Source organism: Lepidochelys kempii, chromosome 8, assembly GCF_965140265.1.
Source record: "Lepidochelys kempii isolate rLepKem1 chromosome 8, rLepKem1.hap2, whole genome shotgun sequence".
Taxonomy (NCBI): Eukaryota; Metazoa; Chordata; order Testudines; family Cheloniidae; genus Lepidochelys; species Lepidochelys kempii.
Window position 1 is genome coordinate 45,908,185 of NC_133263.1, and position 24,130 is coordinate 45,932,314.

General features: G+C 43.6%; 1 protein-coding gene across 7 annotated transcripts in view; it reads right to left on the reverse strand.

Moving 5' to 3' along the window:
* Nucleotides 1–24,130, reverse strand: part of DNM3 (dynamin 3) — a 298,280-nt gene that overhangs the window by 32,299 nt on the left and 241,851 nt on the right. The window contains exon 18 of one of the 7 annotated variants that reach the window (XM_073356328.1): nt 19,813–19,895. The exons of the other annotated variants lie outside the window; for them this stretch is intronic. Within the exon in view, the coding sequence (XP_073212429.1) occupies nt 19,815–19,895 (81 nt within the window). The 3' untranslated portion in view covers nt 19,813–19,814. The remainder of the gene's footprint in view (nt 1–19,812; nt 19,896–24,130) is intronic. 7 annotated transcript variants of the gene reach the window in all.

A 24,130-nucleotide genomic window follows, 5' to 3' on the forward strand; every position in this document is an offset into this window, starting at 1 on the left:
ACTTTAAATTCATACTAAGATTATAATCTGTTTGGGGGCAGGGATCTTCTCTTTGTTCTGTGTTTGTACAACACCTAGCGCAGTGGGGTCCTGGTTTATGACTCAGGCTCCTGGGCACGAGTGCAATACAAATAGTAAATAATAATAATTATTTTTAAAAAGCTTTGAAAGTTATTAAGCTTTTCCCTTTCAACTGACTCAAACTGTCTCATGCCCAAATTAACCAATAAGAATTAGGCTGCTTGGTAAAACTAGATTTCATAACAAATCCAGAAGTTTGTTATACCACAGTCCGTTACATTTACATTTCATTGTTGTAAAACTGCAGACCATACCACTGAGCCACATTAAAATCCTAGAGTTATATTAATGCACAAACTCCTCAACTGAGGCATAGTGTAACACTGACTGACCCCGGGGGGCAGGATTGAATCTGGGACCTTGGGAGCTTAGTGCATGAGCTTCTACTGCATGACCTAAAAGCAAACTGGCTGTTAGCTAAGGCTGTAGAGAAGACTCATTTTATCTCTCTCTTTGGGTATGTCTACACTACGGAATAAGGTCAAATTTATAGAAGTCGGTTTTTTAGAAATCGGTTTTATATATTCGAGTGTGTGTGTCCCCACAGAAAATGCTTTAAGTGCATTAAGTGCATTAACTCGGCGGAGTGCTTCCACAGTACCGAGGCTAGAGTCGACTTCCGGAGCGTTGCACTGTGGATAGCTATCCCACAGTTCCCGCAGTCTCCGCTGCCCATTGGAATTCTGGGTTGAGATCCCAATGCCTGATGGGGCTAAAACATTGTCGCGGGTGGTTCTGGGTACATATCTTCAGGCCCCCCTTCCCTCCCTCCCTCCGTGAAAGCAAGGGCAGACAATCGTTTCGCGCCTTTTTTCCTGAGTTACCTGTGCAGACGCCATACCACGGCAAGCATGGAGCCCGCTCAGGTAACCGTCACCGTATGTCTCCTGGGTGCTGGCAGACGCGGTACGGCATTGCTACACAGTAGCAGCGACCCCTTGCCTTGTGGCAGCAGACGGTACAATACGACTGGTAGCCGTCATCGTCATGTCCAAGGTGCTCCTGGCCACGTCAGCTAGGAGCGCCTGGGCAGACATGGGCGCAGGGACTAAATTTGGAGTGACTTGACCAGGTCATTCTCTTTAGTCCTGCAGTCAGTCCTACTGAACTGTCTTATGGTGAGCAGGCAGGCGATACGGATTGCTAGCAGTCGTACTGTACCATCTTCTGCCGGGCAGGCAAGAGATGAGGATGGCTAGCAGTCGTACTGTACCATCTTCTGCCGAGCAGCCATGAGATGTGGATGGCATGCAGTCCTTCTGCACCGTCTGCTGCCAGCCAAAGATGTAAAAGATAGATGGAGTGGATCAAAACAAGAAATAGACCAGATTTGTTTTGTACTCATTTGCCTCCTCCCCTGTCTAGGGGACTCATTCCTCTAGGTCACACTGCAGTCACTCACAGAGAAGGTGCAGCAAGGTAAATCTAGCCATGTATCAATCAGAGGCCAGGCTAACCTCCTTGTTCCAATAAGAACAATAACTTAGGTGCACCATTTCTTATTGGAACCCTCCGTGAAGTCCTGCCTGAAATACTCCGTGATGTAAAGCCACTCCCTTTGTTGATTTTAGCTCCCTGAAGCCAACCCTGTAAGCCGTGTCCTCAGTCGCCCCTCTCTCCGTCAGAGCAACGGCAGACAATCGTTCCGCGCCTTTCTTCTGTGCGGACACCATACCAAGGCAAGCATGGAGGCTGCTCAGCTCACTTTGGCAATTAGGAGCACATTAAACACCACATGCATTATCCAGCAGTATATGCAGCACCAGAACCTGGCAAAGCGATACCGGGCGAGGAGGCGACGTCAGCGCGGTCACGTGAGTGATCAGGACATGGACACAGATTTCTCTGAAAGCATGGGCCCTGCCAATGCATGCATCATGGTGCTAATGGGGCAGGTTCATGCTATGGAACGCCGATTCTGGGCTCGGGAAACAAGCACAGACTGGTGGGACCGCATAGTGTTGCGGGTCTGGGACGATTCCCAGTGGCTGCGAAACTTTCGCATGCGTAAGGGCACTTTCATGGAACTTTGTGACTTGCTTTCCCCTGCCCTGAGGCGCATGAATACCAAGATGAGAGCAGCCCTCACAGTTGAGAAGCAAGTGGCGATAGCCCTGTGGAAGCTTGCAACGCCAGACAACTACCGGTCAGTTGGGAATCAATTTGGAGTGGGCAAATCTACTGTTGGGGCTGCTGTGATGCAAGTAGCCCACGCAATCAAAGATCTGCTGATATCAAGGGTAGTGACCCTGGGAAATGTGCAGGTCACAGTGGATGGCTTTGCTGCAATGGGATTCCCTAACTGTGGTGGGGCCACAGACGGAACCCATATCCCTATTTTGGCACCGGAGCACCAAGCCACCGAGTGCATAAACCGCAAGGGGTACTTTTCAATAGTGCTGCAAGCTCTGGTGGATCACAAGGGACATTTCACTAACATCAACGTGGGATGGCCGGGAAAGGTACATGACGCTCGCATCTTCAGGAACTCTGGTCTGTTTCAAAAGCTGCAGGAAGGGACTTTATTCCCAGACCAGAAAATAACTGTTGGGGATGTTGAAATGCCTATATGTATCCTTGGGGACCCAGCCTACCCCTTAATGCCATGGCTCATGAAGCCGTACACAGGCAGCCTGGACAGTAGTCAGGAGCTGTTCAACTACAGGCTGAGCAAGTGCAGAATGGTGGTAGAATGTGCATTTGGACGTTTAAAGGCGCGCTGGCGCAGTTTACTGACTCGCTTAGACCTCAGCGAAACCAATATTCCCACTGTTATTACTGCTTGCTGTGTGCTCCACAATATCTGTGAGAGTAAAGGGGGAGACGTTTATGGCGGGGTGGGAGGTTGAGGCAAATCGCCTGGCTGCTGGTTATGCACAGCCAGACACCAGGGCGGTTAGAAGAGCACAGGAGGGTGCGGTACGCATCAGAGAAGCTTTGAAAACCAGTTTCATGACTGGCGAGGCTACGGTGTGAAAGTTCTGTTTGTTTCTCCTTGATGAAAACCCCCCGCCCCTTGGTTCACTCTACTTCCCTGTAAGCTAACCACCCTCCCCTCCTCCCTTCAATCACCGCTTGCAGAGGCAATAAAGTCATTGTTGCTTCACATTCATGCATTCTTTATTCATTCATCACACAAATAGGGGGATGACTACCAAGGTAGCCCAGGAGGGGTGGTGGAGGAGGGAAGGAAAATGCCACACAGCACTTTAAAAGTTTACAACTTTAAAATTTATTGAATGACTGCCTTCTTTTTTTTGGGTAATCTTCTGTGGTGGAGTGGCTGGTTGGCCGGAGGTCCCCACACCGCGTTCTTGGGCGTTTGGGTGTGGAGGCTATGGAACTTGGGGAGGAGGGCGGTTGGTTACACAGGGGCTGTAGTGGCAGTCTGTGCTCCAGATGCCTTTGCTGCAGCTCTACCATACACTGGAGCATACTGGTTTGGTCCTTCAGCAGCCTCAGCATTGAATCCTGCCTCCTCTCATCACGCTGCCGCCACATTTGAGCTTCAGCCCTGTCTTCAGCCCACCACTTACTCTCTTCAGCCCGCCACCTCTCCTCCCGGTCATTTTGTGCTTTCCTGCACTCTGACATTATTTGCCTCCACGCATTCGTCTGTGCTCTGTCAGTGTGGAAAGACAGCATGAGCTCGGAGAACATTTCATTGCGAGTGCATTTTTTTTTCTTTCTAAGCTTCACTAGCCTCTGGGAAGGAGAAGATCCTGTGATCATTGAAACACATGCAGTTGGTGGAGAAAAAAAAAGGGACAGCGGTATTTAAAAAGATACATTTTATAAAACAGTGGCTACGCTCTTTCAGGGTAAACCTTGCTGTTAACGTTACATACATAGCACATGTGCTTTCGTTACAAGGTCGCATTTTGCCTCCCCCCACCGCGTGACTACCCCCTCAATCTTCCCCCCTCCCTGTGGCTAACAGCAGGGAACATTTCTGTTTAGCCACAGGCAAACAGCCCAGCAGGAATGGGCTCCTCTGAGTGTCCCCTGAAGTAAAGCACTCTATTTCAACCAGGTGACCATGAATTATATCTCACTCTCCTGAGGATAACACAGAGAGATAAAGAACGGATGTTGTTTTAACGCCAGCAAACATACACTGCAATGCTTTGTTGTACAATGATTCCCGAGTATGTGTTACTGGCCTGGAGTGGTAAAGTGTCCTACCATGAAGGACGCAATAAGGGTGCCCTCCCCAGAAACCTTTTGCAAAGGCTTTGAGAGTACATCCAGGAGAGCCGCGAATGCCAGGGCAAAGTAATCCTTTCACATGCTTGCTTTTAAACCATGTATAGTATTTTAAAAGGTATACTCACCGGAGGTCCCTTCTCCGCCTGCTGGGTCCAAGACGCAGCCTTGGGTGGGTTCGGGGGGTACTGGCTCCAGGTCCAGGGTGAGAAACAGTTCCTGGCTGTCGGGAAAACCGGTTTCTCCGCTTGCTTGCTGTGAGCTATCATCATCATCATCATCTTCTTCTTCGTCCCCAAAACCTGCTTCCGTATTGCCTCCTTCTCCATTGAAGGAGTCAAACAACACGGCTGGGGTAGTGGTGGCTGAACCACCTAAAATGGCATGCAGCTCATCACAGAAGCGGCATGTTTGGGGCTCTGACCCGGAGCAGCCGTTCGCCTCTCTGGTTTTCTGGTAGGCTTGCCTCAGCTCCTTCAGTTTCACGCGGCACTGCTTCGGGTCCCTGTTACGGCCTCTGTCCTTCATGCCCTGGGAGATTTTGTCAAAGGTTTTGGCATTTCGAAAACTGGAACGGAGTTCTGATAGCACGGATTCCTCTCCCCAAACAGTGATCAGATCCCGTACCTCCCGTTTGTCCATGCTGGAGCTCTTTTGTGATTCTGGGACTCCATCATGGTCACTCTGCTGATGACCTCTGCATGGTCACCTGCAGCTTGCCACGCTGGCCAAACAGGAAATGAGATTCAAAAGTTCGCGGTTCTTTTCCTGTCTACCTGGCCAGTGCATCTGAGTTGAGAGTGCTGTCCAGAGTGGTCACAATGGAGCACTCTGGGATAGCTCCCGGAGGCCAATACTGTCGAATTGTGTCCACAGTACCCCAAATTCGAGCCGGCAAGGCCAATTTAAGCGCTAATCCACTTGTCAGGGGTGGAGTAAGGAAATCGATTTTAAGAGCCCTTTAAGTCGAAATAAAGGGCTTCATCGTGTGGACGGGTACAGGTTTACATCGATTTAATGCTGCTAAATTCGACCTAAAGTCCTAGTGTAGACCAGGGCTTTAAGTGGTCTTGGTGCCACTATATGGGACAGATTTCAGAGTAACAGCCGTGTTAGTCTGTATTCGCAAAAAGAAAAGGAGTACTTGTGGCACCTTAGAGACTAACCAATTCATTTGAGCATAAGAACACCACAACCAGAAGGTGTGTGGGTTACAATAGTACACCTTCTGAATGGGCTCCATTATACCTTTTAAATAGGAATATGCTGTTGAAGTCTCTTGCAGAGAATAGGACAAGACAGACTAATGCAAAAAGTCACGTCTGTTCAGTGGCGCTGGAACTAATGGTGCTGCTGCACTCCCTGGCTTGAAGTAGTAATAACAAACACCAACTACTGTACGTGGCTTCCGTCATCAGTACCCCAACTATAAAAATTGTCCCAGCACCCCTGCATCTGATTCTCTCTCTGTGACCATGATTAAAGAATCTTAAAGGCAGAAGCTGAACATTTCAAGCCATTATCCTACTTTTAAATAGTCATATTAGTCAGTGCCTTTCACCTGCTAAGAGCTTTCTCCACCACTTCAGCTGACAGATCATGAAGCTCAATGGTTGGAATAGCAAAACAGTGATCAGGATGGTACTTGACGACCAATAGCTTTGTTATAAATAGAATTACTAAATTAGTGGCTGAAGAGAACATAGAAGATGTTTTGTATCTAGAGAGGGAAAGATTTTATGGTGTCTCACAGACTCTTACTGCAGAATTCTTTCCAAATGACCTGGAGCATGGGACTGAAAACCAGCTGGAATGCAGAAATAAAGAGCAACCATAATCCAGCCTTGCAAATTTCCATTGGCATATTCACCTGGCGCATGTAAATTGTTCAGCTGGCTGGGCACCCTGACTCTGGCAGTCATATAACTGCTGCTATCCTCTTCAAAAATTATTTGGAACTACCTCGGAGCAGCACCTTTGATCAATGTTCCTCCCACCATTTTATCCCACCATGTAGAGGAAGGCAGATGAAAGAATGGGAGGAGGTGTCAAGCCAACAAAGCTGCTCAAGAAGGAAGTCTAAGAAGCCAGGAAACAACCTTCTCTACCTCTCCTCCAATCCCGGGAAGAGGTGGAAGGCAAAGAGGATCCTTTCAGTGCCTCTAACTCCCCTAGCCTGCAGCAACGACAGCTCATTCCCTCTTCCCACACTAGAGGAACAGTAAATGTTCTCCTCTCCCCTTCTTCCCCACCACCAGAAGAACATGCCTCTATCCTGCCTTAGCAAGGGCAAGCTAGTAGAGTTCATTTCCTGAGTTGCTTGTTAATATTAGTTGTTGCTGGGGGGTTTTGGTTTATTTTTACACAATTTTACAAGGATGCAGTAAGTGGCAATGTGTGGCTGTAGGGTAGGTGTCTATTGGGTTGCTACAATTTAGCTATCTTATGTTTGCTCTTGTTTAATATCTTCATTAATGGCCTGGAAGAGGAATATACTAATTACAAAATCTGACACAATTAATCTGGGAGGTGCTGCCACCACCAGGAAGGATAAAGAGATAATTAAGAAGGATCTAGAGAGCAGAGAAATAGGCTAAAGAACAGTGGTTTTCAACTTTGGGTCCACAGACTATGTCTAAGATTTCCAAAGGGGTCCGCACCTCCATTCAAAAATGTTCAGGGGTCCACAAATGAAAAAAATGTTGAAATCCACAGGGCTAAGACAATGAGATTCATCTTAGAAAAATGAAAACTAGTACATCTGGGGAAAAATAACTCAAAGTGCAGATATTCAACAGTGGGGAAAACCTTAAAGCCTTAGCAGTGAGAGCAGATACTTTGAAAGGTAATATGGCAGCCAGAGGGATATTACACTTCAAACACACATTCATCATGCCACCGAGCAGAGGCGATAATCCTTCCCTACGCCACTGTCCCCTCATTTGTAGGAAGATACTACTACTTATGTACTTTACAAAAGGGTGGGGAGTCTTAATTGATTAACGTTCATAAAGTGCTCTAAGATGCTTGGATGAAAGCTGCTAATGAAATGAACAGTATGAATTAGTGTTACTGATGCACCCACACTTGAAATAGTGGATTCAGACATCCTCTGTATAAGGAAGTTTGGAGAATGGCAGCAAAAAGGATTCAGGGGTGGATAAAAGTGACACATGAAGGAAGAATAAAAACTACCGGTGAAATCATGGTCCCACTGAAGTCAATGGGAGCTTTGCCATTGATTTCAATGGCAACAGGATTTCACCTTATATGTGCATGTCTACATGACAACTGAGAGGAGACATCTGTCTTCTGGAAGGTTGGAAACGCTCTGGAGTAAGAGAAATTATTCTGTGGGGTACAAGTAATGGAATACAGTTCAGAAAATGAAGAGTTCAGCTGAACATCAGGATAATCTTCCTGACAGTAAGATTTATATGGCTGTCAACTAGTTTCCTATTAAAAAGTTCCAAAACATTGAATATTTAAAGCAAACCTGGACAAAGTACTGAAAAATACATTGTTGAGAACAACCCTGCATTGACCACACAGGGTGAACAATATCATCTCTGCCATGATTTTATCACGTCAGGCAGCTGCAAACATGCATAAAAATGTCTCATATAACATTTCAGGATTTCAGTTCCAAAAAGGAGAATTTGCCTAGTTATTTAATTAGAAGAGTTTCTCAAACAATAAAATACTTTCTTCTATCAAACATAACATTCTTTTAAAAAGGATGGCAGGAGGTAAAATAGAAGCATTTGGATTGCTGGGAAAATAGCCGAATCTAATTAAATTAAAGCTAAGCAATACTTTGTCATATTATAAAATACACTGATGCCTGTGGTAGATCTCATTACTAAGTTACTGGATGAGAATTACTGAGATACTGTTTCTATATCTTTGTCAGAAAATAGTCGTCTGACTATAAATTTGATTTTTTTGTTTGCAAATGGAAATCCCTACCAAAAAATCTGAAACATTACATCAAGCAAAAAGCTACCTCCATTTTACAATATACCAATACCAGCAGGGGACATTGGCTATGACTAAATAATAGAGTTTTCAAATGCTGGATAAGTAGAGAGCAAGGATTGGCTGGTGGGACAGCAATAATTGATAATAGTAAGAAAGATCTTCTTGAGGGACATATTCCAAGATATCAAATATTGTTTAGAAGCGTTAGTAAAGCTTGTGGTGAAATACAGCAGCACATCCATCTCAAGTAAGAAACAGAGTGGGTGTAAAAACTCCAAAATCATAACATCACGGAGGCTGGGCTATGGAATCGAAAATAAAGTTCAAGCCAAAAATAAAGGATTAGGTTGGATAAGGTATTTTTCCCTGCGTCACCAGACTGCTCCCACTTGTCTATAACAGGAGTCCCTGATGGCTACATCATATCAAGCATGACTCTTATTTGTCTACCATTTCTCATTTGTACTGCATTCAGCACAAGGAGAATGCAATACAAGATTATAATCACTGCAATTATTTACAGTCCACTGCACATACATGCTGTGACAAAGTTCCTCCTCTACCTTGGGGGTCTTGCGCTTATTGGCGGATTTCCTCACCTTGGAGCTTCACGGAAGCCCTCAGCTTGGCTGTTTTTCTGAACCCACAGTCCAGGTCGACTCCTCCTGTGTCTGACCAGGAGTTGGAAGGATTTGGTGGGAACCCGGGCCCGCCCTCTACTCCGGGTTCCAGCCCAGGGCCCTGTGGAAAGCAGCTGTCTAGAGTGCCTTCTGGAACAGCTGTGCAACAGCTACAACTCCCTGGGCTACTTCCCCGTGGCCTCCTCCCAACACGTTCTTTATTCTCACCATAGGACCTTCCGCCTGGTGTCTGATAATGCTTGTGCTCCTCAGTCCTCCAACAGTCTGCGTTCTCACTCTCAGCTCCTAGGGCCTCTTGCTCCCAGCACCTCACACACGCACCACAAACTGAAGTGAGCTCCTTTTTAAACCCAGGTGCCCTGATTAGCCTGGCTTAATTGATTCTAGCAGCTTCTTGATTGGCTGCAGGTGTTCTAATCAGCCTGTCTGTCTTAATTGTCTCCAGAAGGTTCCTGATTGTTCTGGAACCTTCCCTGTTACCTTACCCAGGGAAAAGGGACCTACTTAACCTGGGGCTAATATATCTGCCTTCTACCACTCTCCTGTAGCCATCTGGCCTGACCCTGTCACAGTGCATATCACTGAAATCCGTTAAGTCTGCTTTGGTGCAGAACAGTCAAGCAGTCCCAATCTGTTCCCCCTGAGCAACATGTAATCCCATTTTGAGTAAGTGCAAATGCATAACTCAGCTAAAAGCATGTCTCTTTTTACTCTGAGCACTGTTCTGACCTATAATGTCTTCAGATAAATTCATATATAAGACAGAAGGTCCAAATTCTCCGCAGGGGTAAACTCCATGGTAGTCAATGGAGTTATCCCAGCAAAGAATTTGGTTCATAGAGTCAGGAGAACTTTAAAAACAAACTCAGATGACAACTGTTGCGGAATCAGGTGGTTCTCGAACTGACAGTAAGTGGAGTGCACTGCATCCCACCAAACACAAAACAGTTACAGACAATATGGCCAATGTGAGAGATATTGTGTGAATGAATATAAAACTGTACTTCTTGATTAAGGGTGACAGTTAGGAACCTCTTCAGAATCTTGTGGCAGCAATACATATTTACTCTTTAGATTTATAAAATAGCAATATCAAGAGGCCCTAACTGAACACTGCATTTGCCTGTGACATGTACTGATAAATGCAATAGATCAGAGAAAGAAACAACAGCCCTATAATGGATCAAACAGTCACAAAAAATAAACTCATTTCTCCATTACACACAAATACTGGCCCCAGCTCTATTCAGTTCTTCAGCAGCTCTCCCAAGATGTCTTTGCATCATATCTTGAAGGTCAGTAGATTCTGGCTAGCTGGAACTAATTGGGAGCACATTCCAAAGGAAAGTCCTCACAAAAAATACCCAGCCAGTAGCTCCCCATCTTTTACAGTAGGGGATCCAGTTTGAGCACCTCCATAAATCTCGACTGCAGCAGTATGTCATGGGGCAGATATGTATAGAGGGGTTTATACAAAGGCCAATGACAAAGAACTGACAACACACTGAACACTGTAGTTATGCTTCAATCTAAGGCTGAAATTATAATCTATTTATCTACTTTATTTGTGTTCAACTGGAATTTTTCTTTGACAGACAAATGAAGTATGCTGTGCTTGTGTAAGTCTCCTGCCTCTCTTAAAAGCCTTTACAATTGCTTCTTGGAATCCTCTCTCGTTACATTTTTGGGCTATATGTAAAATTTGGCTAGTATATTCTTAAAGATGCATAATAGACTATTGTGCCAAAAGGGCTGCTCTAACCATGCAATGGAGTCTCACAGCAAGATTTGGTCATTGGAAGAAAGCTCTAGTAGGTGACAATACACTAGTTTTCTTGTATTGTCAATGAACCAAGCACAACAGAGAATACTTTCTCTCCCACATCTGGCTAGCCAGGAAACTGCACCCTTTCCTCTCAGATAAAGATCCTGACGCTCTCATCCACTGCGAAGAGCTACAGAAGGATCTCACAAAACTGGGTGACTGACCAACAAAATGACAGATGAAATTCAATTTTGATGAATGCAAAGTAATGCGCATTGGAAAACATAATCACAACTATACATATAAAATGATGCGGTCTAAATTAGCTGTTACCGCTCAAGAAAGATCTTGGAGTCATTGTGGATAGTTCTCTGAAAACATCCACTCAATGTGCAGAAGCAGTCAAAAAAGGGAACAGAAAGGGATAGATAATAAGACAGAAAATATCATATTGTCTCTATATAAACCTATGGTACCCCCACATCTTGAATACTGCGTGAAAATGTGGTTGCCCCATCTCAAAAAAGATATATTGAAATGGGAAAAGGTTCAGAAAACGGCAACAAAAATTATTAGGGGTATGGAATGGCTGCCGTATGAGGAGAGATTAATAAGACTGGGACTTTTCAGCTTGGAAAAGAGACGACTAAGGGGGGATATGACTGAGGTCTATAAAATCATGACTGGTGTGGAGAAAGTAAATAAGGAAGTGTTATTTACTCCTTCTCATAAGACAAGAACTAGGGGCCACCTAATGAAATTAACAGGCAGCAGGTTTAAAACAAACAAAAGGAAGTATTTTTTCACACAATGCACAGTCAACTGTGGAACTCCTTGCCAGAGGATGTTGTAAAGGTCAAGACTATAACAGGGTTCAAAAAAGAACTAGATACATTCATGGAGGATAGGTCCATCAATGGCTATTAGCCAGGATGGGCAGGGATGGTGTCCCTAGCCTCTGTATGCCAGAAGCTGGGAATGGGCGACAGGGGAATTGATCACTTGATGATTACCTGTTCTGTTCATTCCCTTTGGGGCACCTGGCATTGGCCACTGTCAGAAGACAGGATACTGGGCTAGATGGACCTTTGGTCTGACCCAGTATGTCCGTTCTTATCTTTAACTCCCATGCTCTCTGTAGCAGCCCTGCACTCCCTTAAGTATGGAAATTGCAATTCTGGTTGGCCCTTACACAGGTTGTCTCCCTCTTTCACTGCATAGCGACATAAGGGCCAGACATAATCTAACCCAAAGTGATTTAACCAATCACAATCCAATTCTGCAACTGGATTCTTCTCTTAGGTTACAGACACTGTAAAGTGAGGATCACTATCTAAGATCTTGCACTGCATATGAAAACCCAACCCAGGTTATTTGTGCAACATTGTGGACCCCAAGCATTCAAAATTCATGAACCAGGTCTCCAGAAGTCACGGGACTGGCTTAATCATGAGATTTTTAATAAACAATACATCTGGAATTTTTTATTTGCCTTCTGGTTTTTGAGCCTTTTAGGGTGAACTCAGTACATATTTTCAAGCTTTGTTCCACAGTCACGGGGGCTGTAAATTTAGCTTTCATTAAAAAAAGAGTGAGAATCTTATGAAATCACCTGAGTCCAGGAGCAGGGCCTTTGAGAAAAACAACAAACATGAAATGTGCTAAAATTGTGAGAGCTGCCAACGCTGTGAGTGGAATCGAATCGTGCATATTTTTCAGGACTCATAACATCACAGAAACATGTTTTTTCTTCTATTAAAAAATCCAGTAGAAAATGAAATCAAGGAAAGGGTAACATCAATAGAATACTCCTGTGAGGAGCAAGCTCCCTCATCACAAGAGGTTTGTGCAGCATTTTCCCAGTTCACTGCCACTTATAAAATATCCCCACACAAAGGACTGTTATGTACCCTGCAATGCAAATTTTTGACTCAGGACCAACAGCTACTTCATGCTTTCAAAATAGATTGCTGGGCAGGCAAAAACAAAGACAGCCTGGCATAATGAAGACAGCACAGTCACTTAGTAAATGCATTTATTTTGGAATTTGAAAAACTTTTCAGTCAAAGAATCTGCTGGTCATTCTAAAGCATGAAGTGCCCCTAATTTCTAGACACAGGCTAGGAATGCAAACTAGGGTGTTGGATAGCATGAGTGTTTTATTTGTTATTTTTAGAGCAACGTAGAACAAGGTCAATGTAATCTTAGGATGTTTTAAATAGTGCTGTGATATTAATGAATACATGTCAAGACAACAAGGATTTGAATATGAGGTGAGTAGCCTATAAGGCATTCAGACAGAATCTTATTTCACAATGGCTGGCTAGTGGGTGGAAAATACTGCCAAAGACAACAGAAGCAAACAGTGGAAATTATTTATAGAGGGAGCTGAACCTTTCTTGAAAGGAGGGGAATAGCAAGAGGTACAGCCCTCAGCCTGCTCTTTTACGGTTAAATGCTCGATGCACCATGCATTTCCCTCAAGAACAAAAAGAGCAAGCCTTGAGGTTTACGCTAGAAATCGAAGAAAATGAAGGAAGAAAGGGGGAGGCTCAAACAGTCATCTGTAATGCAGGTGTGGACCATATGGATCAAATTAACACCTAGTCATTAATCTCTACTCTATTTTCTTCCATTCCATGGACTCTGGCAGCATGTGGCTCTCAAAAGCTCGTCCTTTCTAAAAACCACTCCATTGCGTGAATTTAGTGCTGGTGAAAGGTACCAAACAGAAAGTCTTCTGTTCAAGCACCCTAAGGCACAACACAGGCAGTGGCCAGCTAAAGTTATCTCACACTGACCAAAGCACCTCAGCCCTGACCTGAAGGGACCATTTCCAGATTCATGGAGTCCAAGGCCAGAAGGGAGCGCGGTGATCATCTAGCCTGACCTCCTGTATAACCCAGGCCAGAGACCTTCCCTTGTCCCCTACAATAATTCCTAGAGCAGATCTGGTAGAAAAACACCCAATCTCAATTAAAAAATTGTCAGTGATGGAGACTCCACTATGATCCTTGGTTAAATGGTTAAATACTCTCACTCTAAAGGTAAGGTGAGAGTTCAGGTGACAGGGTCTCTTTATTAATTCAGCCAATAAGATTGTAAATAAGTGCTAATTGCGGTGATGGTGGGAACTCTTGGGGAGTGGACTCAGAAACATCACAGCTAAGATTTTCAGAAGTGATTAGTGATTTTAGTGCCTAACTTTTAACACTGTAAACAAGCCAGAGTTTTAGAGAATGGGCACTTCGCTCCATCAGAAAATCAGGCCCTTTTAAGAAATCTCGAATCGGGTGCCCAAGAATTCAGGCACCCAAAGTCATGGTCCAATCTTCTATCCTATAGTCCCTTGAACAGCCCTCAGAGGAGGTGATTAGAACTTTCAGTCCCTACCAGCCTGGGTTAGAATGGAACAGCACAATATCCTGCAGCAAAGCCCAAGCCATGCAAGTTCTCATATTCCATTTTGGGTTCAACTGTGAAAGATGACTCAAAAAGCCTTTCTCCCTGCTTGTGGGAATTAATTCCTCTGGGGATGAAAGCTACTCCAGGGGCCACAGGAGGAGATGGGGCAGTCCCTCTGTGTTCTGGGAAAGATGTGCCTTTGGGCTGGTGCAGCCCAGCTGTGGGGAACTGCACAGCCACCCTATGCAGGCCTTGTATAAATTATAGAATCCGGGCCTTTGTTTTAACTTGATCTCATGTAACATACCACCTACAACTGTACACTTTTTCTTTAGAATTAATTACATCTAAACAAGCCTCCTGGAGTTTTCCTCTGATAAGCACTGAGGCAACCTTGACGTTTCCTCTACAAGAAGCAGAGCAGGAATTGAGCTGCCAGAACAAGGGAGGGGTCTTTAATTTAGCTTAACCTCCCCATCATGAGAAGTACCAGGTCTCTGTGCTCCCTACCAGGCTCAGCCCATCAGTGCAAATCATCTTCATAGTAATCTATTGAAATATGAAATGTTGGCAATTTTTCAAAATTCCTCACTCAATCTTATTGCCAGTTGTATAGTCTGGATAATCAGTAAATAAACCCTTCTAACCTTGCTCAAATCCTAAGGGGCGGAACATAAAGAGAGCACTTTCTAATTTACTCCCGTTGACCTCTCCTGCTCTAAACAAAGCAATTTCCTACTTCTCAGAGAGTTTGATTTTTCTACTGGCATCTGTACCACCTGACTGAGCAGCAAGGATTTCTCACTTAAGATTTTTGTTTTTAGCTGGCATTGTTCTTCTACTCACATATGTTCTTGTTAGAACAGCACGAATCCGCAAGATTTAAAACCTCCCATTCTCAAGTCTAAAGCCCCTAAAGGGAAATTGTGATTGTGATGCCAAGGAACACAGTCATACGTTATTTTACATATTACTCTGTCAGGCTGACAGCAGATGGGGAAGGGGGAGGAAGGAAAGGAGAAAGGAGAGGAAGATGGCAGTTTAATAGCACCTACCACTGATCCCACACAGTAGGAGCACTGTGCTCCAGAACAGCAATATTTCCTTTGCCTTGCACTTGGTTTACTAAAGCAAGACTCAATGGGAAGAGTCCTCAAACAGCATGAATCACATCTTAATAGAGAGGTTGTCCTGTGGACACTTCCCCCATACACTCATGACTGGATTGACCATTCTTCATCCCACCCCCACCAGTCACAACTGGACAGACCAACATGCCTCTCATTCTAGAAGGACCATCCTCAACCCATCCCAACCTCCACTCCCAGTCATGACAGGAAGGACCAACATTCCTCCCACACCCTCCATCCCAGTCATGACAGGATGGACTCACCCCTACTCCTGGTCCCAATCACACTATAAAGCATCCCTCTGGCAACTACAGCAATTGCTTATGCAGAAAATTAATACTAGGAAAGCATTTAATCTATTTTAACTTCTTTTCATGTTATTTAGAAAGTGGAAATACGGATGAGAACAAATGCCACATAGATAAAGCCATCTTTCCCACACACAACTCTTGCCCCAAACACAGCTTGGCCAGACAGAAGGATCTGGCCCAAACATTTCACTTGCTAATTCAGGTTGTAGGATTCAAATTAATGCATTTGCCACTGAGCCAACCAATCAGGCAGACGTGCCAATGACCTAAGACCTTTGGCAGAAACTCCTCTCTTGATGTGACATCACTGATTTATCTATCCCTATTCAAGAGCTTCCTCAGCTTATGCAAGCAAAAAGTCAAGCGGTAATATTAATACAGTAGAACAACAAAATAATCAAAGACAAGGAGAATGGATGAATCTTGAAAGTACTGACATCTTTATTGCAAATCAACAAATATTGCTATTAATACATGGGGGGAAAAGACTGACATCCACTCAACACAGAGGGTTCTGGACTGGTGGTGCCAAAATTCAAAATGTGAATTACCAGATAAAACTTTTGTCCCGTGAACCAGACTGCTCTCTACTCAAACCAATGGGTTGTGAGTGGCTATACTAGATTAGAGAGGGTGATAAACGGATCCAATAAATGGAAGGTTACCAACAGACTTAGTTTGTTACTATTATATTTCTGAGAACTTGATGGCCAAATGCAGCCTCTGTAGAAATGAACATACTAAGACGATGATGCTAAATAAGCAATATTTAAGTGATCACTGACATCAAGGGAATATCAAATGTCTTTTTACAAGAAGAATATTTCTGCTCCAAATAAAAATTGATACTATTTTAGGCACAAAATTATCTACCTTGGAAACTTGGATGGTTCTCATTCCTATTGTATCTGAGAGCCTCACAATCTTTAATGCATTAATCCTCACAACACCTTTCTGAGAGTGGGAAGTGCTACGACCCCCTTGTATGGATGAGGAGCAGAGGCACAAAATGATTAAGTGACTTGACCAAGGTCATACAAGACGTTTGTGATGGAGCAGGGAATGGAACCTAGGCCCCTTCAGTCCCAGGCTAGCATCCCAACCAGTGGACCATTCTTTCCCCAAACTAGGAACTGTGTCTTGATTTGTTCTTATAAAACATAAGTTCTGTGGCTTGGGTCTGGCTGAAAAGGGGGAGATATAAGTGTTTCACTGGGTTGATATCTGAAGCACTCAAGGAGAAAGGACTGGAATCACATATCTTTCCTTTCTGAAAGGCAAAGAAGGAGAAGTGACTGAGCAATGCTAGCGCATAACTGGTGCTCCTGTAAATAAATAATTATAATTTATAGACACAAAGGAAGGGGTGGATTTCTGAGACATGAGAAAGTAAAAGCAAAATTTGGAATAGCCCAGATGAGCGAGGAAAAGGAGATGAGTCTAATATGATACCGAGGTTGTGAGTTTTGGTGATGGATAGGATAGTAGTGTCATCAGAGGCACCTGGGCTCTTATGTTGATGTTCATCACTTCATATCTTGCTGTACATTCCGTTTTTCCAAAAGCAGTGGAGAATGAAGGAAGAGAAGAAATTTTGGGAGTAGAGATTAATTTAATTTCAACATGCTGAGTTTGAGACAAGATAGGAAGGCATCAAGATGAGATGAAGTCAAATGTGCAGAGGCAGTTTTGTGAGTCATTGGCATACAGATAATTGCAACTGAGTGGATGAGGTGTACCAGAGGTAAGATGCAGAGGAAGGAAAGAGCCTTGAGGGACACTATAGACAGCAAGAGAAAGGAGGAACCACCTAAGAAGCGACTGGATATGGATGTAGAGCCCCAAACCATGACCCCCCTGGGGGAGGGTGAACAACTGTGTCAAAGGCAAACATGTAGATTATGGAAGGTATGGATCAAAATAAGCTTTAGTCAAGAGGAGGTCATTGGTGAGAGCAGTTTTAGTGAAGGGAGCAAAAGCCAGTTAGTTCGTAGAGAATCCGAGAGAATATTCTAAAATATATGGTTACAGTAGTGGGGGGATAGGAAAGATGAGAATACTAGACTGGAGGGCTTCTAGATCATGAGTGCATCTTCCATCATTTTGTCAAAATGTTTAGGAGAAAAGACTGCCTTTATATCAGTTCTCTTCACACAATTGCTGCTGGGAGTGATGGAACAGTCAGGATAGCAGGAGCAATGGTGGATTACCATGGTTACCCTATAAAAAGTGCACTTTTGTATGCCTGAAGCTTCTAACTAATCTACACTGAGGAGCTGACCCCACAATTATTTTAACAGTTTAGGAATGGAGATATTGACATTAGGATTTTCCCAGCTGTTTTTAGGATCACCTCTACTGCTGGATGAACAGAAAGCTTCCAAAGGGGCTTCACTTCATCAGGCCAAAGTTCTATACCTTCCTCAGAATTTTCTAGCTTTTAGGGCAAAAACACAGTTCTGTAAAGTTTTTCAATCAAGTAAACAGGATCTTCTTCAAGCACTCTTCTAGAAGCATGAAAAGAGTTCCATTTGAGGAGAGACTGAAAAAAGATTAGGACAGTTCAGTTTACAGAGGAGATGTAAGAAAGGGCATGACAAAATAATGACTGGCATAGACAAGGTAAATTGGGTGGCCTGTTTATCATAACATAAGCATAAGTGGATATTCAGTGAAAGTGGAAGGGAATGAATGAATTTATAATGTGGGAACAAAATAAAGTCCTGACCAGTAAAATATATACTTGGGTATAATAAGGCCAATTTCATAAAGCTGAAAACAATTATGAGCGAAATCAGCTGGGAGGAAGAATTTAATGAGAAAAATATGAATGATAATTGGGAATTGTTTAAGAATGCCTCACTAGATGCTCAAATAGCCACAATTGCACAATCGAGAAAGAAGGCCGTGCTGATTAAAAAATTGACCTGGTTTAGCAGGGGAGTGAAGGCAGCTATAAAAAATTAAAAAAATAATATGACAAATGGAAGAAAGGGGAGGTTGATAGTAATGAATATAAATCAGATGTTAGGAATCGCAGAAAATTGGTAAGGGAAGCAAAGAACACAAAGCAAAGTAAAACTCTATGGCCAATGAGTTACGTTTTTAAATGCATTGGGAACAAAAATAATCCTGACCATTACTAGATGGAAATGGAAGAATTATCAATACTAAAGCAGAAAAGGCAGAAGTGTTCAATAAATATTTCTGTTCTGTATTTCGGGAAAAACAAATGATATAGTCTCATCATATGGTGATAACCCTCATTCCACTCCACTAGTATCTCTGGACGATGTTAAATGTCTACTAAAGTTAGACATTTTAAAATTAGAAGTCCAGATAACTTGCATCCAAAAGTTTTAAAAGAGCTGACTCATTAATGGATCATTAATGTTGATTTTCGGTAACTCTTGGAGCACTAGAGAAGTTCCAGAAAACTGGAAGAGAGCTCATGTTGTGACAATTTTAAAAAAGGGTAAACAGGATGGCCTTGGTAATTATAGGCCTGTCCACCTAACATTGATCCCAGGGCAAGAGAATGGAGTGGCTGATATAGGACTCAATTAATAAAGAATTAAAGGTGGGTAATGTAATTAATGCAAATCAACACGGTTTTATGGATAATAGATCCTGTCAAACTAATGATATCTTTTTTAGATGAAATTACAAGTTTGGTGGATAAAGGTAATAGCGTTAATATAATATACTTAGACTTCTGTAAGGCATTTGAAATGGTGCCACACAACATTTTGGTTAAAAAACTAGAATGATATAAAAGTAACAAGGCACACTTTAAATGGATTAAAAACTGGCTAGCTGAGAGCTCTCAAAATCTGTAAATGGGGAATTGTAATCAGGTGGGTGTGTGTCCAATGAGCTACCACAGGGATTGGTTGTTGGTCCTACATTATTTAACATTTTTATCAATAGCCTGGAAGAAAACATAAAAATCATTGATAAAGTTTGCATACATAATAAAAATGGGGGAGAGGTAAATAATGAAGAGGCCAGGTCGCTGATTCAGAGTCATCTGGATCGCTTGGTAAACTGGGCACAAGCAAACAATATGCATTTTAATATGGATAAATGTAAATGTCTACATCTGGAAACAAAGAATGTAGGCCACGCTTACAGGATTCTGGGGAAGCAGCAACTCTGAAAAAGATTTAGGGACTGTGGTGGATAATCAGCTGAAAAGGAGCTCCCAGTGGAGCTGTGGCCAAAATAGCTAATGTGATCCTGGAATGCGTAAACAGGGGAATCTCGATTCAGGAGAAGAGAAGTTATTTTACCTCTATATTTGGAACTGATGTGACAGCTGCTGGAATAGTGTGTCCAGTTCTGGTGTCCACAATTCAAGAAGGAAGTTGACAAACTGGAGAGGGTTCAGAGAAAAGCCACGAGAATGATTAAAGGGTTAGAAAATATGTCGTATAATGATAGACTCAAAGAGTTCAATCTATTTAGCTTAACAAAGAGAAGGCTAAGGGGTGACTTGATTATAATCTCTAAGTATCTACATGAAGACAAACATTATGAATGGGCTCTTCAGTCTAGCAGAGACATGTATAACAATTCAATGGCTGGAAGTTGAAGCTTGACAAATTCAGACTGGAAATGAGGAGTAAATTTTTAACGGTGAGAATAATTATCCACTGAAACAATTTGCCAAGGGTCATGGCAGATTCTCCATCACTGATAATTTTAAAATCAAGACTGGATGTTTTTCTAAAATATCTGCTCTACGAATTGTTTTGGAGCAGTTCTCTGGCCTGTGTTACACAGGTGATCAGACTGGATGATCACAATGGTTCCTGCTGGCCTTGGAATCTATCAAAGTTAAAACTGATAAAAAGAAATACTTTATTCACAAGGTATAATTAACCCATGGAACTCGGTGCCACAAGCTACCACTGATGTCTTGAGCTCAGAAGGATTCAAGAGAGACATTTATATCAATAATGGAACCATCGACAGCTACCTTATGCAGCATTAACATACATAAAGGCTTTAAACCCTCATTCTTCAGGGCATAAGCCAACTACTTTCTGAGGTTATGAAAAAACACCTTGTAAGGGAAGGTTATGCCATAACTGTCCATCACAGGATATTCTCCCTAAAGTATCTGGTGCTGATCACTGCCAGAGCAAGGGGACTGAGCCTAGACAGATCATTGCTCTGATCCATATGGCAGTTCTTATGTTCTTCTGCTTTCATCTTTTTCCTTCTAATTCCAACCAGATCCTTTTCTCAGTTGACACATTGACTCTGGACCTATTTTGTCTGAGTACAGCCAGAGGATCCCACAGCCTGGACTTCTATTGCTCTCCATCACCCCATGCCTCTTTATCCTCCTCCAGGCCTGAAACCCATCTTGCATTCCCCTCAGTGCTGATATTGTCCTGGGTGCAACTTGCTACGGCCGTCTCTGCCGAACCTAGAAAAGCGGAGATCTTAAAATCTCACATACTTCAGAACTTCCTCAAGTAAGAGAGCATGACCACAGGAAGCCATGGGAAGCACAAAAATCGGACACAAGGCAGCCTGGGCCCTTCAGAAATGGTTGGACTTGGGGAGAACCTCATACCCCAAGGCTGGACTGTGGGTGAATAAAGAACTGGACAGCTGTCTACCTAAGGTACTTCTATGGCCCCTACCACCATAGTATCTGAGTGCCTCACAATCTCATGCTTTTATCCTCACAACCCCCCTGGGAGGAAGGGCAGTGCTATGGTGCCCATTGTACAGATAGGGACCTGAGGCACAGAATGGCCAACTGACTTGCCCAAGGTCACCCAGGAAGCCCGTGATGGATCAGGGACTTGAATTGAGGTATCTTATCTTTTAGGCTAATGCCCTAACCCCTCAGGGAGATTACTCTCTGTGGTGCTGTTTTCCACTTCAGAATCCAGGTAGAACGGTGTTTGCCTTACTGATAGAAATTTATTTCTCAGCCAGTACAAAATTGAAAAAAAAATCACTGTTTTCAAAGCAAAATGTAAACAAGTTATATTTAAGAGAAAGCAGGAGCGCTGAAAATGCACATGCCCTGGTAGTATACAAGAACATAACAGGAACTGTACATTGCGATGCCACATGCAAGTTTTCACATAGAAGGTCTCCAATTTAATTCACTCTGGTCTCCATTCAACTTGAAACAGTTACATGATATCTCAGCTTGGTGGCACATACCGAGTTCCCGCAGAAACACAGTGCAAATGGTGTGTGGGCAGCAGGGCAATGTTTGCAAAAGGGGTATATAGTTCACCATTGTACTCAAGATCACCTGATTTTCATGCTGCTGTGAGGAGGGCTGGTCCCCTAGCACAAGTTATATCAGCCCTCATCTAGCCCTTTGGTAGCAGGATGTATTTACAAATTAGCTGTTTTTAATGGTCTGTAACATTTTCAATTTCGCATTTTGATAACTCTTTCCTTCCATTACCAGTCAGTAGCAAAGGTACAATAAAGAACAGATTCATTTGACTTGATAGACTCTCCTTCTGCAGCTCTTGCCCAGCACTGTACAAACAAGGAGTTCAGTTCTGGCAGCACAATGACTGCACAGACAAACGCCCTTTATACACAGAGCAATAGCTCACACACTGCCTTGGGGATTAGAATGTAATTCATCAAGAGAGGGAAAGTTGGCCAGAACACGAAGGTTATCGCCCGCTCTGTTCAGAGAGTTAATGGCCACATGGGCAAGCATTAGGAACGGGCAGGAAAGCCATTGGTTTACCATTTCATCCAAAGGACTGAATGTCTAAACAGCGCAGCCCTGGGCATCTATCCAAGTCTGGGCATGGAACTTGAACCCATGGCCTCTTGGCCTAGAGGTGAGAGTATTACTTGCTGAGCCAAACTGACACATGCATAATATGCTTTCAAGGTTTTCAAAGGCCTCTGTCACGAGTGAAAAACATGAAGTCTTTGTGGTATAAAGCTCAGTGGGGAAAAGAGGTGGAGCTCCCTTTTTTATTGCTAATTTTAGCCAATTAATTGTTTATCATCTACAAAATCCACCAAGCTTTGTTCTGCCTTAGACTGAGGGGGAACACCATTTCCAAACTGATTCTTGATTACAATGTTCCCCTGTTAAATGGGATGAGAACAGGCTCCAAGGTCATGTCAGAATATATGAAGTGATAAAATAAAGATGGGTCAGCTATTTTTAAACACTCAAACACTTAGAAGTCAAAATCTCTGAATTTATTGTCTTGCTTATTAAGATTATATACAGAGTCAAAAATCTATACTTTTCAGACACCCTTTGGCTTCAGAGACAATGTTTGCAAAGTGTGTCTGCCAAACTGGGGGCCCCCAGGAGAATACCCTTCAAGCAATGATCGCACATACCCTGCTCAGAAGTGGTGGGAGGAAGAAGGGGGTGAGATGCCTCAATGGCAGCCTTCCCCTCCCGCCCCCCACATTTCCTTCTCATTCCCCAGGACACTTCACGGGTCTCAGGACCTGAAGCTCCAGACAGTCAGGAAGTGAGTGGGTTAGGGATAAAGGGGGGGCTCCTCAGAGACAGAATGCAGTCTCCCCAGCCTCATCCAGCACGGAAAGTTAATACAATCCCAGGCAGTATTAACTTGCCACTGCCTTCTCTCTCCCCTTTGCGGTGGGGATCCCCATTCAAAAAGCTCACCTGGGCATTTTCTTACTGCCTGTGGGAAGTCCACTGGAGCTGAGCTGCTGGGAAAGGATGGATGGCATTGGTTTCCCGCTGATTCCCTGGGATCCACATAGATGCCAGGTGGCCTGCAGGCCAATTAGTTCAGCCCAGCTGGCCCCAGAGCAACACTTCCCTATTATTTCCTCAGCCTTCTATTGGAACTCTTTTTCACAGTGGATTGATACACACCGTGGCCTCCAAAATTAAATTTTTAGACTTTTTTAAAATTAATTTTTAGATGAATGATTCGCACCCTAACAGCAATAAGGCACATCCAGGTGTGCATTAACACTCTAGTTCCCAGGGCAGAAAGCATTTAGCCTTCCCACTGTCAGCTTCACAACAATCCTGAGGCATGCACAGTCAGCCAGTTGGTACACACTGTCCTGGTTTATTCCCATCCCGTGCTGGGTAAGTGGCACTACTTAACTATTCTCTCTTTGTAAATAAATAGCGATGACCCCATGCTCTCTTTATGATGAATATAGTTTTTGTCAAAAAAAGAAAGTACAAAATAAGCAATGAACTGGACAGTACTCCCTATAACACTAATGGAAATGTAATTCAGTGTCTCACACGTCACTTCCTGATGCCTTCCTCAAAACCTTCCCAACTTCCTTGTGCACCCCCTAAGCCTCCCTGCCAGTGTCGTTCCTTTGATTTGAAGCGTCTCCCTCTTTCTGCTCAGTCATCAACAGAGGGGGTCTTAAGGAACCAAGCGCATTTCAGGATCGTTTGCATCAGTTGTTGTAGTGAAGAGGCATGGCCTCCCTCAGAGTGACAGATAGGGACCACAACATGCCCCCTGGTGGGCTGAATCAGGAGCGCCACGTCCACCCAACCAGAAAAGGAAGGGCGGGGCAAGAAGGAGAAGTACAAAAGGCAGGCCCTGCAGCTCAGTTGGGCTGGAGCCACCACAGGAGACAGAT